Source organism: Pangasianodon hypophthalmus, chromosome 16 (assembly GCF_027358585.1).
Source record: "Pangasianodon hypophthalmus isolate fPanHyp1 chromosome 16, fPanHyp1.pri, whole genome shotgun sequence".
NCBI lineage: Eukaryota > Metazoa > Chordata > Actinopteri > Siluriformes > Pangasiidae > Pangasianodon > Pangasianodon hypophthalmus.
Genome location: NC_069725.1, coordinates 25,095,698 through 25,110,697, shown reverse-complemented (window position 1 = coordinate 25,110,697; position 15,000 = coordinate 25,095,698). Strand labels below are relative to the sequence as shown.

At 43.7% G+C, this 15,000-nt stretch overlaps 2 protein-coding genes across 2 annotated transcripts in view; one reads left to right on the top strand and one right to left on the bottom strand.

The window, feature by feature from the left end:
- si:ch73-168d20.1 (NACHT, LRR and PYD domains-containing protein 3) overlaps positions 1–10,015 on the top strand; it is a 12,828-nt gene extending 2,813 nt beyond the window's left edge. The window contains 11 exon segments of the mRNA XM_053240491.1: positions 1–94; positions 1,493–1,609; positions 1,713–1,828; positions 2,115–3,414; positions 3,416–3,886; positions 4,041–4,214; positions 4,627–4,800; positions 6,906–7,079; positions 7,395–7,571; positions 8,506–8,679; positions 8,863–10,015. The exon segment at positions 1–94 is cut by the window's left edge and continues 23 nt beyond it. Of these exon segments, the coding sequence (XP_053096466.1) occupies positions 1–94; positions 1,493–1,609; positions 1,713–1,828; positions 2,115–3,414; positions 3,416–3,886; positions 4,041–4,214; positions 4,627–4,800; positions 6,906–7,079; positions 7,395–7,571; positions 8,506–8,679; positions 8,863–8,884 (2,993 nt within the window). The 3' untranslated portion in view covers positions 8,885–10,015.
- Positions 10,016–10,247: 232 nt separating this feature from the next.
- LOC117599273 (coiled-coil domain-containing protein 171) overlaps positions 10,248–15,000 on the bottom strand; it is a 12,333-nt gene continuing 7,580 nt past the window's right edge. Inside the window, exons 17-24 of the mRNA XM_053240482.1 lie at positions 13,753–13,934; positions 13,382–13,564; positions 13,085–13,270; positions 12,828–12,973; positions 12,656–12,710; positions 11,057–11,188; positions 10,813–10,959; positions 10,248–10,648 (exon numbers count right to left, since the gene is read on the bottom strand). Coding sequence (XP_053096457.1) covers positions 10,439–10,648; positions 10,813–10,959; positions 11,057–11,188; positions 12,656–12,710; positions 12,828–12,973; positions 13,085–13,270; positions 13,382–13,564; positions 13,753–13,934 — 1,241 coding nt within the window. The 3' untranslated portion in view covers positions 10,248–10,438. The remainder of the gene's footprint in view (positions 10,649–10,812; positions 10,960–11,056; positions 11,189–12,655; positions 12,711–12,827; positions 12,974–13,084; positions 13,271–13,381; positions 13,565–13,752; positions 13,935–15,000) is intronic.

Genomic DNA, 15,000 nt, shown 5'->3' with positions numbered 1-15,000 from the left:
ACTCGCTCGAACTCAGCTGTGTGTCCATGAAGAGCGACTGGTTGATGGATCATCCACTGAAATTCACAAAGCAAAACTCTTCCACTGAACTCAGGTAAGCATGAAGGATTAAAGAGAGAACATGTTCTTTAAAAATAAGACCAGTTCAAATGTAAAATAAAGATCTTTCTTTAACCCAAATTAGCCATGAAACAAATTTAATCCAGAAGCAAATACACAACACAAAAATGCGCTCGCAATAACTAAAATTAACATCCCGCTTACGAAGGCTCTACTTCACCTGAAAGTGGGAACTCGGAATTACGAGGAAAAACATGGACGCCTCTGTGCGTGTCTTTTGTTAGCAGAGAGCTGGCCAGCTAGCTGAGCTGAGTGACGTGTATTTCCTTCAGAACACTGAGCTGTAGATTTAACAGCTGAACATGTCTGTGTGTTGATTGATTTAAAGCTAATGCGTGTATATAAAGTAAGAAGTGCTGCTGTGTTTGTGCTGATGCTGTGAGCGGCCATGTTGATTTGACGTCACTCCCTGAACTCGGGGTTGAGGAGACCGTCCCGAGTTTCTGATTAGGACTTTCCGAGTTGAGGGAATGATTTCTTTGTTTTTTCACTAGTTTGTAAATTCTGAGTTTTAGTCGAACTAATAATGAGACAAAACGCTAATCAGTGCACTCACAGGGTTTAACTGTGAAATGGTGGAAATGTTCGGAGGACATTGTTACAGCTGATCTGCTGTTAAATTCCTCTGATGAAACCGTGTACTGTAAACAGAATCAGCTACTTCATATAAAAATGCGGAATTAAACTGTATTCCGTCGGTCTCGTGGTTGACTGCGGCTCCTGTATCATTTCAAAAAATTGGCCAACTCATGTTTAATTTGTTGAAGTGACTGAATTCTTGGCTAAGTGTTCCTTACATTCACCAACACTTCGCTTGGCTATGGGACACACGGCTATGGGACTAATGAACAGAGCAGCTCAGTCAATCATCAAATATTTAAACTTTAGGACCTGATCAGTGTCATTTGTCCCAAACCCCCCCCCCCCCCCCACACACACACACACTCTACACACAATATTCAGCACCGTATCTGTACAGCGAATAATTAATAATCTTCTTTTTAGTGACTGTAGACAGAATGTTTTAACTCATCCTGATCTGTACTTCTGTCTCTGATTTATTATTTAGTTCAACGTTTGGTCATTGATATAACAGCAGTTTCCCAAATAATTCTCAGTTATATCTTTCATTTCAAATGAACTTCTAGTACTGTAAATTCCTCACTTTCTGAAAAATAATAATAATATTTAAAAGTTCCAAAAGGGTCGTAACTGATGTGTGTATGATTGAAACCCCCAAAACCAATAAAGGTTTAACGTCTAAAACACTGAAGCTGTGCCACAGTTACTGTTCCTAATGTAGAGGACTTTAGACTCAAGCATCAACGAACTGAAAAAGAAGAATATTATAAATCTTTTTCACATTTTTCAGTTGGATCGAGGACAGGAGATCACACTCGCTCGAACTCAGCTGTGTGTCCATGAAGAGCGACTGGTCGATGGGTCATCCACTGAAATTCACAAAGCAAAACTCTTCCACTGAACTCAGGTAAGCATTATTTATACATGTAACATGTAGTTAGTTTATGTAGGTAGTTTCTGTTTATATGAATTCTGTGTTGTGTCAATTCCGGTGTTTTGCTTTTCCACAGAATTCAAAAGGAGAAATCAAAAACTACCTGCAGAACGCAGAAGGGAGTGCTGAAGTTCTCACCGCACATCCTGAAGAACGTGAACCACACAGATCTCTCTAACACGCTGCACAACAGTAAGAGCTCCGAGTCATGGCTTTATTCCATCAGCAGTGTTTCCCACACTGTTCTAATTTCGGCACAGGACCATCATTAGAACAGAACCATGGCACATTTATAGTGATAAATATGAACAGACACACCAGCGGAAATTTTGGGTCTCGTAAAAGGTTAACGGTTGGGTTAAAGGTTAAAGGTTAAAGGTTGGCCACCTACACCCCACCAAGATTACAGAATAATGAATATGATAATAAAACTGAGCATATTGTAAAATACTGTATCATATTCTTGGGTTTTTTTTAGAGCTGCTCTCTGCGTATCAGGACAAACTCAAATCCAAACTTGTGGAGAAGTGTAAAAGAATTAATGAAGGAATCTCACAGCATGGAAGCTCAGCTCTTCTGAATGAGATCTACACAGAGCTCTACATCACAGAGGGAGGAAGTGGAGACGTCAATAATGAACATGAGGTGAGACAGATTGAGGCAGCGTCCAGGAGACCAGCAACACAGGAGACACCCATCAAATGTAATGATCTCTTTAAAGACAAGTCCATCAGAAGTGTGCTGACTAAAGGAGTTGCTGGAATTGGAAAAACAGTCTCTGTGCAGAAGTTCATTCTGGACTGGGCTGAAGGAAAAGCTAATCAGGACATCTTCTTCATGTTTCCACTTCCCTTTAGAGAGCTGAATCTGATGAAGGAGAAAAAGTTCAGTCTGATGAGTCTTCTTCATCACTTCTTCCCAGAAATGAAAGAATTACACTTAATAGACTGTGAGTCCTACAAAGTGGTGTTGATCTTTGATGGTCTGGATGAGTGTCGACTTCCTCTAAATTTCCAGAACAATAAGAGATTGTGTGATGTGACAGAGTCAGCCTCAGTGGATGTGCTGCTGACAAACCTCATCAAGGGGAATCTGCTTCCCTCTGCTCTCCTCTGGATAACCTCTCGACCAGGAGCAGCCAATCAGATCCCTCCTGAGTGTGTAGATCAGGTAACAGAGGTACGAGGGTTCAGTGATCCTCAGAAAGAGGAGTACTTCAGGAAGAGGATAAATAATCAGAGACTAGCCAATAAAATCATAAGACACATGAAGTCTTCAAGAAGCCTCTACATCATGTGCCACATCCCAGTCTTCTGCTGGATCTCAGCCACTGTTCTAGAGAGAATGTTGGGTGAAGCAGAGAGTGGAGAGATCCCCAAGACTCTGACTCAAATGTTCACACACTTCCTGATCTTTCAGATCAAACACAAGGACCTAAAGTACCATCAGAAATGTGACCCTGATCCTCAGCAGATCAGAGAGAGTATCCTGGCACTGGGAAAACTGGCTTTCCAACAGCTGGAGAAAGGAAACCTGATCTTCTATGAGGAAGACCTGAGAGAGTGCGGCATTGATGTCAGAGAAGCTTCAGTGTACTCAGGAGTGTGTACCCAAATCTTCAGAGAGGAGTTTGGGCTTCACCTGGGGAAGGTGTTCAGCTTTGTGCATCTGAGTGTTCAGGAGTTTCTGGCTGCTTTATACGCATTTCTCTCCTTCATCAGCAGAAATGTAACTACTCCAAACACTGATCTGTCCTTTTTTTTACCACAAGTCAACAAACATGTCTGATTTCCTCAGGAGTGCAGTGGACAAGGCCTTACAGAGTGAGAATGGACACCTGGACCTGTTCCTCCGCTTCCTTCTGGGTCTCTCACTGGAGTCCAATCAGACTCTCTTACGAGACCTACTGCCTCAGACAGGAAGCAGCTCTCACAGCAAACAGGAAGCAGTCGAGTACATCAAGGAGAAGATCAGGGAGAATCCATGTCCAGAGAAATCCATCAATCTGTTCCAGTGTCTGAATGAACTGAATGATGATTCTCTAGTGCAGGAAGTCCAAACCTACCTGAACAGAGGAGGTGACGAGTGTCTCAGTGGAACCAGACTCTCTCCTGCTCAGTGGTCAGCTCTGGTGTTTGTGTTACTGAACTCAGAAGAACAACCAGATGAGTTTGATTTGGGTAAATTTGACCGATCAGAAGAATGTCTTCTGAGGCTGCTGCCGGTGGTCAAAGCCTCCAGAAAAGCTGTGTGAGTATACTCATTGCTATTTGGGCCAATGTTTTTAATGTATAAGTCAGAGGACTTACTGAAAATACTATATGCGTTAAGATTAATTAGTAAGCTTCATCTTTAATTTGAATACTTTACCATTTATTAATACATCTTTGATTTTCTTTCCCAGGCTGTGGGGTTGTAATCTCACTGAGGAAAGCTGTAGAGTTCTGTCCTCAGTTCTCAGCTCAAATTTCTCCAATCTGAAAGCGCTGAACCTTGGTAACAACAGGTTAATGGATTCAGGAGTGAAGCTGCTGTCGGCTCTATTGGAAAACCCCAACTGTAAACTGGAGATACTGAGGTGAGATTATTTCCTCATTCTGGCTGTACAGCATACGAACCTGTTTATGCATATGTGCCTTTGTTTGTAATTTTATTTAAACTCCAATTAATGAGCAGGTCTGTAGACCTCACTGTGAGCCTTGAGAATATAAATTAGTACTGAATATCCTGTAACTTTGTTTTCAACTATGTAATTTATTACCTTAACTAGTATAAATGCACCTCAATCAAAATTCTGTCACAACATATGCTGAGAGATCCATGGAGATACTAAATGTAATTAATGTACAAAGTGATCAGTTCAAATAAATGAATCCTGAGCTGAAGGTTGTGTAATAATTCCACTGAGCATAGCTACTGATGTACTTACACACTCACTGTGTGCGCAAGCAAGAGAATTAGGGTGTAATTTCTCATAATTACTTTTATAGATTGTGTGTGTGTAATCTGACAGAGGAAAGCTGTAGAGCTCTGTCCTCAGTTCTCAGCTCAAACTCCTCCAGTCTGAGAGAGCTGGACCTGAGTGACAATAAACTGCAGGATTCAGGAGTGAAGCTGCTCTCTGCTGGACTGGAGACTCCACACTGTACACTGGAGATACTGAGGTCAGAGCATCTTCTTCTCTTTTCCTAGCAGACTGTGTATAGTGTGTGTGATAAGCATACAATTATAAGAATCCAGGTTCTTTCCAAGCCCCACAGAGTAGGAGACCACATGGTGCATACCACAATCTTCTGAGACAGATGGAAGCCAGCACATTTCTTAGTGCCTGCAATAAAATTTAGCCTTAATTCCTTAAAGCTAACGGCCAACACCTCATTTGCAGAGACCCATAACATCTCCTCCAGTTCATATCTCTTTCAATTCACCAAATACAGGAAATGGAGCCCCCTAAAGACGATCTCCTGTGGCAGTCCACATGTAGGGCAGGAGCTGTTTTGTTCAAGGGTTCAGCATCTTGCAGGCAAACAGACATCAGGTCTGAAGAAAGAGGCATTGAAGTTTGGTGATGTGTGAAACTTGAAGGATGTGTGGCAGTTGAAGGCTATCCACTGGAGTCTCACAAGACAAACATCTCCTCATGGATGGCAGCTCATCGGCTGAAACTGAATCCCAGCAAGACAGAGCTGCTGTATACCTCTGGAGATATATCTCATGTTGAGATCTTGTCATCTTCCTGGAGAGCTCTGATCACACCATATGACAACAAAAAAAACCTTGGCGTTGTTTTGAATAACTAACTATTATACTCTGCTCATGTTGCGAATCTTACACAAGAATGTAAGTTTCTCCTTTAAGATAAGATAGGACTTTATTCATCCCGAGGGAAATTCTTGAAATTTACATCTGGAAGATCCAGTCATTTGTATCCACAGAGGCTTACTCAAGTGCTTGTTTGAACCAGTGTTTCCTATAGCGGTGTACATCAGATTTAAAACACTAGTGCTTGCCTACAAAGCCAAAAACAGACCAGGTCACATCTACCTGAAGATACAAGCATGGCTCAGTTTGACTCACCATAGTTAAGGGTACGGCATGCATACAGTTCCAGGTGGACTGGTAGTAAAGATGGGCAGATTCCTGTGGAAGCGTCTGTATAGTTCTGGGGTTTGGCGAGTCCCACAAAGCATGTCTTACTCCCACTGGAAACCAGATGTACCCAGGAAGGAGGCAGTGGCTAGATGGAATAAGCACTTTCCTGCCTTCACGTATAACTTGTGCTCCAGTAGCCTTGCTAAGACAGTCCTAATGTGACTAACATGCTCCTCCAGGCAAGAACACACCAGGAGGTAATCAAGTCAAGTAGCTCTGTCATTTCCACCATATACAGCTAGTACAATACACCATGAAACAAAACAACGCTCCTCCAGGACCACGGTGCTACATAAAACAACACAGATCTACATGAGACTGGACAGAATTAAATAAGACTACATCTGTGTAAATTAAGAGAAAACAAAAGAGCCATTGATGAAAGACTGGAAGACTGACCAGCACTGACCAAGCCATATGACATACCTAAATATTCACAGTGCATACTGGGCTGCTCAGCTTTCACTGGGGGTGGAGTTACACCGAAGCCAGAGGCAGCTGTCCTTAGATATGGGTGTGATCTCCCTCTAGGTCTAGGAAATGTGTGGGTTATGGCTTTCAGTGCCATAGTAAAGTTTTCTCAATGTGTTGTTCCTGCTTGTTTCTTAAGGGTTCAAATCGAATAGCTTCTCAATATCAGTACAAGAAGAAATACATTTGACCAAAGATTTATTCACCAAGATCATAGTATTTGCGTTATGATCTTATGATTTTGGATCCAATTTCACAGCTCCAGGGTCTCTGGTTTGATCCTGAGCTTGAGTTACTGTCTGTGGAGTTTCACACATTCTCTTCGTGTCCACGTGGGTTTCCACCAGGTTCTCAGCTTTTCTCCTGTGGTCCAAACACAGGCCAGTGGTTTGGCTAAGCTAAATTGCCCCTAGGTGTGAATGTGTGTGCATGGTGTCCTGTGATATGACTCAGTTTGCTCAGAACAAATGTACTACTCCTTTCCCTTTTTATTTCTAATGAAACAGACTTCCAAGCACTAAAAGCTCTCCAGGTAATCATCTTGCAAATCCTACAAGTAACTGTAAAAAGTTAATGGCATTGTTCTTAGCATTTATTATCAGTAGCTATATTGTTGTTTGAGTGTGTGATCTGATTTGTTTTGTAGATTGTGTGTGTGTGACCTGACAGAGGAAAGCTGTAGAGCTCTGTCCTCAGTTCTCAGCTCAAACTCCTCCAGTCTGAGAGAACTGGACCTGAGTGACAATAACCTGCAGGATTCAGGAGTGAAGCTGCTCTCTGCTGGACTGGAGACTCCACACTGTACACTGGAGACACTGAGGTGAGATAATCACATCTATGTTTGTATCACCTTAAATAAGTGAACAAATAGCTTCAGTGCTATTTACTGTTTCATGCGTGCACACATACTACTGACCACCATTAAAGTTTAGTTGATGATTATCACCGCTGGTGGCTCAGCGGTTAAGGCTCTGGTCTTTGCTTTGGCTAAAGCGCTGGCCAAATGGGTAAATATTAACTTTAAGCTTTCGTTATTTTACAGAAAGTTAAGTAACTCTTTTTATGATAGAGTTGCACAGAAATATACGAGAGGAAGTTGAACTGTAAGATCTTTCTCTCCTCCTCCTCTCTGCAGGCTTGTAAACTGCAGTGTTAAAGACGACGGCTGTGCTGCTCTGGCTTCAACACTGATATCAAACCTTTCATCACACCTGAGAGATCTGAACCTGAACTGGAATAAAACAGAGAAATCAGGAGTGAAGCTGCTCGCTGATCTACTGAAGGATCCACACTGTAAACTGCAGACACTACAGTGAGTTACTGAATATCTCTTTAAATACACACACGCTGATATTAATGAAATATGTCATATATAAATCATTAAGGCTGGTGATGAAACAGGCAGCATAGCGCTGGGTTTTCCGTTAAATAAGGAATAAAACTCGATTCCTTAATCGAGTAATACTTATAATACTAGTAACACTTATTTTCCCATAACAGCATGTCATGAAGTGTTATATTCCTTTATACCACAAATAATTTTGCCAGCAATTACTTTTTTAAATTAATTGAACAATGACATCATACTTTTTATCAGTTTATGTTAATGTTGTGGAACGTCAGAGAAGCGAGTTAGTTCCTGTTGTCGCTTACGTTATAGCAGCTATAAACACTCGTTCCCTCAGCAGCCTCTTTATTCTCTCTCTTCAAGTTAATAAGATAAAAAATCGCAGCTTGTTCCGCATGTTAGTGAGAAACCGCAAAGAAGCGTAAACTCCTCTGTCCTGAAGATGTCAGAAAACTTAAAAGTTCCAGCTTTACCTCTGACTGTTACAAAGCACTGACACTGGAGACTCCTTCCATACATGTTACATAAACATCTCCTTACTTTAAAAAAACTTCACCACATCAACATTTACACACTTTATTTAATACGTTTATGTTGAGCGTCTGCTGTACACGTCCCTGTGAATGAGCTGTTGCTATAGAAACGATAACGTATTAGAGCGAGCGCATTAATGTTAATATAAACCTGCGCTACTGTCAGAGCTGCTGTTATAGAAAACTAATCAACACCTGACGACCAATCAGAGTGCAGAACTCAGCAGCGCCATGGTTACATTCACTATAAATCTCCTAGCTCTGATGCTGCACCTGCTTCCTAAGATTGTGGTGTGTGTGTGTGTGTGTGTGTGTGTAAATGTGTGAGCTGTAGATGTGAGATCTGCCCCTTGTCTTCCTCGCAGGTTGTCTAACTGCGGTGTTACAGGTTATGGATGTGCCGCTCTGGCGTCAGCTCTGAAATTGAACCCGTCATCACACCTGAAACACCTGAATCTGACCTTGAACAGTCCAGGAGACTCGGGAGTGAAGCTGCTCCGTGATCTACTGAAGGATCCACACTGTAAAGTGGAGATAGAGTGAGTTACTGACTTACACACACTCATACAGAGATAATAAAGGTTTTCTGTTTGGTGTACTTGTACTTGTATGATATGTAGTAAGAGAGAACTTCAAACTCTTTGTATCCTTTTACACCCTGATTATGTGGATAAAATAAAAGGTCATTATGAGATCTGATCAATCCGTTCTCTGTTTTCCAGCTTTCAGCCGTACCCCTTCTGATCTCACACACAAGGTCACACACGTGATGCGTACGTGAGGAAAAGCAGCTGCTAATGAAGCTGCAGAATTTGCTCATCACCGAGGCTTTACCCCTTCACCGAGGCTGTACCTCCTCTCCGCGTGACTGCGACACGCTCTCTGCGTGAGGTCCGTGTTGTGGTTTCATTTTTTAATCAGCTTCATTTTACGCAGCTGCTCGGCTCGGTGTGGAAAAGCGAGTGCAGCGACTGTGTGTACTGCGTTAGGGGTTTGATTAATCCGGGTGAGTGTGAGTGGCAGTGGCGTGTTGAGTATTCTGAAGCTGTGTCGGAGTCTGGTGCTGGTGGTGGTATGGATGCTCCTGGTGAAGATTCCACGAGCGGAGTGGGAGGAGCTTTACAGCACGTGTTGAAGGAGGTGTTGATGGAGGTCAGAGAGACTCTGAAGATCTTCTCAGCTGTTCTCACAATTCGCTGTAGGGTTTTGTGGTCGGAGGCTGTGCAGTTCCCGCACCACACGCTGAGCCAGCTGGTCAGGAAGCTCTCTGTCGTCCCTCTGTAGAAGCTGGTGAAGACGGGAGGGAGGAGTTGAGTTCTCTTCAACCTCTGCAGGAAGTGGAGGCGCTGCTCGGCCTTCTCGGCTCTCCTGGCCTTCCTTCACTGGCTGCCAGTCACGTACACAACAGATTTATTTAAGTTTTAATTATTTTTTTTAAATCTCTGCATGGTTTGGCACAGCGTTGTATCTCTGATGTTCTCCGTGTCTATAATAACCAGCTGCCTGTAACTTGTCCATGGACTCAGATGCAGTTTAAGGGTCTGTGGGATTTTTCTGTCTAACAGTTTACCTTTTTTCATAAAGACATTTTAAAACGTGATTTAAAAACAATTTATTCAGTTTCTTCTCCCAGACATCTGAGTCTTTTTAATGCCTGTAGTTTTGGGTCTTCAGTTGTTGCTTTTTTATCTGTGGGTTTTGTATTTTAATGCTTTTATTTTCCTTTTATTTTAATGCTTTTGTTTGGTTCTTTCATTGTTTTATTTCATTTTATTTGTGTTTTATTTCATTGCTGTTTGGATTTAGCTGAAGATGTTGTACAGCGCTCTGAACGACACTTTTAAATGTTCTGTATAAATAAAGGTGAAGAATAGACTTTGTCCTGAAAAATATTTCATACCTGTGTGTGTGTGTGTGTGTGTGTATATGTGTGTGTATATGTGTGTGTATATGTGTGTGTATATGTGTGTGTGTATGTGTGTGTGTATGTGTGTGTATGTGTGTGTATGTGTGTGTGTGTGTGTGTGTGTGTTTGGTGAGGTATGTATTCCTTGTGTGGTAGAACGTTAAGAACGTAACTCATGAACATGGCAGTGGCTGAATGTCCTGATAAACTCTGTATATTTATATTTGCGTGTTTTACAGAGTCTTCGGTGTTTAATATTGTTTATTTCTGCAGTAATTAGCAGCAGTGACAGATGGCTATAAAACAATTGCTCTTATTTTCTAAAAGGCAAAATCTACAAAAAAGTAGAATTTAGTACAAAATGCATTTCAGTGTGTAACAGAGAGGGACTTTTATGTTGATGGTTTTGAGGCACTTTTGACATTTTTGGAGGATTTTTTCACACTTCTGCTCTTCTTCAGTGGAACAGTGGACTTATTTTGGAGTGTGTGCATGTTTCCGGGGACATCTTTCTCTGCGACACCAGTGTGTGAGACAGCCGGTATCCCACAATTCCCCTCTGCTTCAGAAACAGGAGCCAGCGCGTCAGTGCATCCGATCAGCTGATAACAAACACAGAGAAAATCAGAAAACCTGCGGTGAGTATTCCGTCGATTTTAACACTAGATCCCAAACACAGACATCTGAGACAGCTATAATCATAATAATAATAATAATCATAATAATAATACTAATAATAATCATAATAATAATAATAAAAACTCACGTAGCACTGGTTCTCTCGTACGCAGGCGTCGTGTAGCTCGGCTTTCAGAGCGGTGATGTGCGACTGATATGAGGAGATCTCTCTCTCCAGACACGCCGTCTTACCACACACTAACTCATACACGTCTGTGAAACTGCGCACCAGAGACTGCGCGCACACACACACACACACACACATCATGCATGAACAGGAAGTGATGCAATAATACTAGCTTTCTCCCTCTTTCTCTCTCTCACTCACTCACCTGACACGCCTTCATCTCCGCTCCTTCACTGCCCAGCTCTAGGACCTGTGTGTCCTGGTGCATTATGGGTAAGTGCAGGGTGAAATCGTCTCGTGAGGACATGGAGTGAGAAAGGAGGAGTCGCTCCTTTAACTGTTCATCACACACACACACACACACACACATCAGAACAATCAGTGTGTAATAATGTGAGGTGTGTGCATTACACATGGAGTGTTTATTGTGATGAGTGTGTACATGATGAAGACACGCCCATCTCTGTAATTTATACACACATCACTTATCACCTGTCACTCCATCATAATTACATCCAACATTACTGAACACACACACACACACACACACACACACGTCCAGAAAACTAATCCCATCTCCATACGGCTATAATCACCTGAAATATTTCATATGAAGTTTGTCTTAAATGTTTATTTTATAGCTCCTGCATTACTGTGTCAGTAGAAAGGAGGCGGACATTTTTACAGAGAAACGTTATTTTAATAATAATAATAATAATAATAATAATAATAATAATAATACTTTAGATTAAAGGATGTTAAGAACTTGTTTTTGGATGTAATAATCTTCTATACTCATTTAAAGATGTTTCCCTTCTGAAACCTTTGTACAGCCTGGTCTCAGGGCTGAAACAGCTGAGTCTAAAGCACAATTATCTGTAAGCTCAAAAGTTTGCATCCCCTTTGATAAACCCTCTAAGTGTTGAACCTGAATGTGTAAAATTAAGTGTCTGAGCTTTGAAAACCAAACAGCAGTTAATGCTTGACGAGTGGCAGCAGGTGTGTTAGATTAGGCTGCAGGTGAGTAGATCTCCAACAAGGAACAATGAGATCAGAGCTGTCAGAAGACCTCAAAAAGAAATGAGTAACCTTTCATAGAGCTGGAGAGGGACCCAGAAACATGGAGAGGAAGACCAAGAAGAGAACTGCTGAAGACTGGAGAAAGACCAGGTGATTTTTTTATTTCTGATCTTCAGCTTTGGGTGAGTTTGTGCTCATGAGAGCCTCAGATTCCTGTTCCTGGTTGAGAGCAGAGGAACCTGATGTGGTCTTCTGCTGTTGTAGCTCAAGGTTGGATGTGTTGTGCATGCTGAGATGCTGAGATGCTTTTCTGCTCACCATGGTTGTAAAGAGTGATTATTTGAGTTATTATATCTGCGTAAACTCTAGTGTCTGTTGTGTGTGAAAACCTCAGGAGATCAGCAGCATGGTTAAAGTCACAGAGATCACACTTCTTCTTCATGCTGATGTTTGGTGTGAACATTAACTGAAGCTCTTGACCTGCACCTGCAGGAGTTTATGCATCGTGCTGCTGCTACATGATTGGCTGATTGGATAACTGCATGAATGTGCAGGTTTACAGGTGTTCCTATTAAAGTGGAAGGTGAGTGTACACTTTCTGACTATTTTTTTGTTACTTTTGATGATGAAGAGACTTTAGTAGAGCTCAGGTGCTCAGGTACACACACACACACACACACACACACACACCTGAACAACGAACTACACACCAGATAATATTATTTGTATAATAATAAAATTAATATAAATGTCTTTATATTAAAGAGATCTGAACATTACTGACCTCTCTCAGTCTGCACTCCACTGACATGATGTAGCTCGATAAACACTCTTTACTCCTGACACACACACACACACACACACGCACACGCACACACGCAGCACAGTGTTCAGATAAACAACAGAGACACAGTAAGTTTTACTCTTCTGTGTGTGTGTGTGTGTGTGTGTGTTACCTAGCTGCCATGCGCAGTGTGTTTTCCGCTCTGTTGATGCTCTGCTGTAGCTCCTGTTTCTCTTGCTGTGATTGGCTTAGCCGTTTCCCTAGCAACCGCAGAGATTGGTCTTTCCTCTTAAGCTCCAACTTCGCATCAGACAGACTCTAAACACACACACACACACACACACACACACAACCAGAGGGGTGTGTCCTGTAGTACAGCACCTGGTTCAGCACCTGTGTGTGTGTGTGTGTGTGTGTGTGTATACGTACCTGTACAGCCTGAGCGAGTGTGTGATCTTTTTCCAGCTGTTCTGAGGTGTGTGTCTCCATGGTAACGCCGAGCTCCTGCAGCTGTGTGGCCTGTTCATGCAGGAGAGTCTGCGCTTGCTGTTCCCTGCGCAGAGCCGAGCTCAACTCCTCACACACACTGCGGAACTGCTGCACCGGCACACACGACTACACACACACACACACACACACACACACACACACACACACAAGTTTACATAGTCCATTGTTATAGCTTGAAAGACAGTGTGTGAGGATGGGAGTGTGTGCTGCACCCACTGTGTGTGTGTTGTCCTTCGTCTCACTGCGAGTGTGTGTGTTGTCTTTCGTCCCGTTGTGTGTGTGTGTGTTTCTGCGTTTGAGGCGTGACAGTTCGATCCTCAGGTCTCTCCTCTCCACCTCAGCGGAGTGTAAACGCTGAGTAAACACCAGGAAGTGCTGCTGTAGGGCAGACAGCATGACCTGCACACACACACACACACACACACGTTAATCAACATGCAGCTACGAACACAAGTAAACATGATCTGACTCTGTGTGTGTGTGGATGTGGGTGTGTGTGTGTGTGTGTATGTGGATGTGTGTGTATGTGGATGTGTGTGGATGTGGATGTGGATGTGTGTGGATGTGTGTGTGTGTGTGTGTGTTACCTCGTTGGTGTCATGTCTCAGTGGTACTTGGTGCGTTTTGCGGAGGTTGTACAATCCGTGACCCAGTTGCCGTGCCAACGACCCCACATCACCATGACGACCTGACTCTGACTCAGGCAGCAGTTTCTCCATCAGCTTAGTGAAGCTGGAGCGAGCGGCCTCTAAGACACACACACTGCGCTCTAACACACACACACACACACACACACACACACACACACACACAGAGCACTGATGCTTGCAGTGTTATTGGTTATATCCATGTGATTTGATGGTCTCCATAAAGAAAAGTGTGTGCGTGTGTGAGTGCGTGTGTGAGTGCGTGTGTGAGTGAGTGCGTGAGTGAGTGCGTGAGTGAGTGCGTGTGTGAGTGAGTGCGTGAGTGAGTGCGTGAGTGAGTGCGTGTGTGAGTGCGTGTGTGAGTGAGTGCGTGAGTGAGTGCGTGAGTGAGTGCGTGTGTGTGCGCGCGTGTGAGTGAGTGCGTGTGCGAGTGCGTGCGTGTGCGTGAGTGCGTGTGAGCGTGCGTGCGAGTGCGTGTGACTGAGTGCGACTGAGTGCGTGTGAGCGTGCGTGCGTGTGTGAGCGTGCGTGCGTGTGTGAGTGTGTGTGTGAGTGCGTGTGAGTGTGAGTGCGTGTGTGAGTGCGTGTGTGTGTGAGTGCGTGTGTGAGTGCGTGTGTGTGAGTGCGTGCGAGTGTGTGTGAGTGCGAGTGTGTGTGTGAGTGCGAGTGTGTGTGTGTGTGCGTGTGTGTGTGTGCGTGCGTGTGTGCGTGCGTGTGTGTGTGTGCGTGTGTGCGTGCGTGTGTGTGTGTGAGTGCGTGTGTGAGTGCGTGAGTGCGTGTGTGAGTGCGTGCGTGCGAGTGTGTGAGTGCGTGCGAGTGTGTGAGTACGTGTGAGTGCGTGCGCGTGTGTGTGTGTGTGTGAGTGCGTGCGTGCGAGTGCGTGCGAGTGCGTGCGTGCGAGTGCGTGTGTGTGTGTGTGTGTGAGTGCGTGAGAGTGCGTGTGTGTGTGTGTGCGTGTGTGTGTGAGTGCGTGAGAGTGCGTGTGTGTGTGTGTGCGTGTGAGCGTGCGTGAGTGCATGTGCGTGCGTGTGTGAGTGCGTGTGTGCGCGTGTGTGTGCGTGCGTGTGTGTGTGCGTGTGTGCGTGTGCGTGTGTGTGTGTGCGTGTGTGTGTGTGCGCGTGTGTGTGCGTGTGCGTGTGTGTGTGTGCGTGTGTGTGTGCGTGTGTGTGTGTGCGTGTGTGCGCGTGT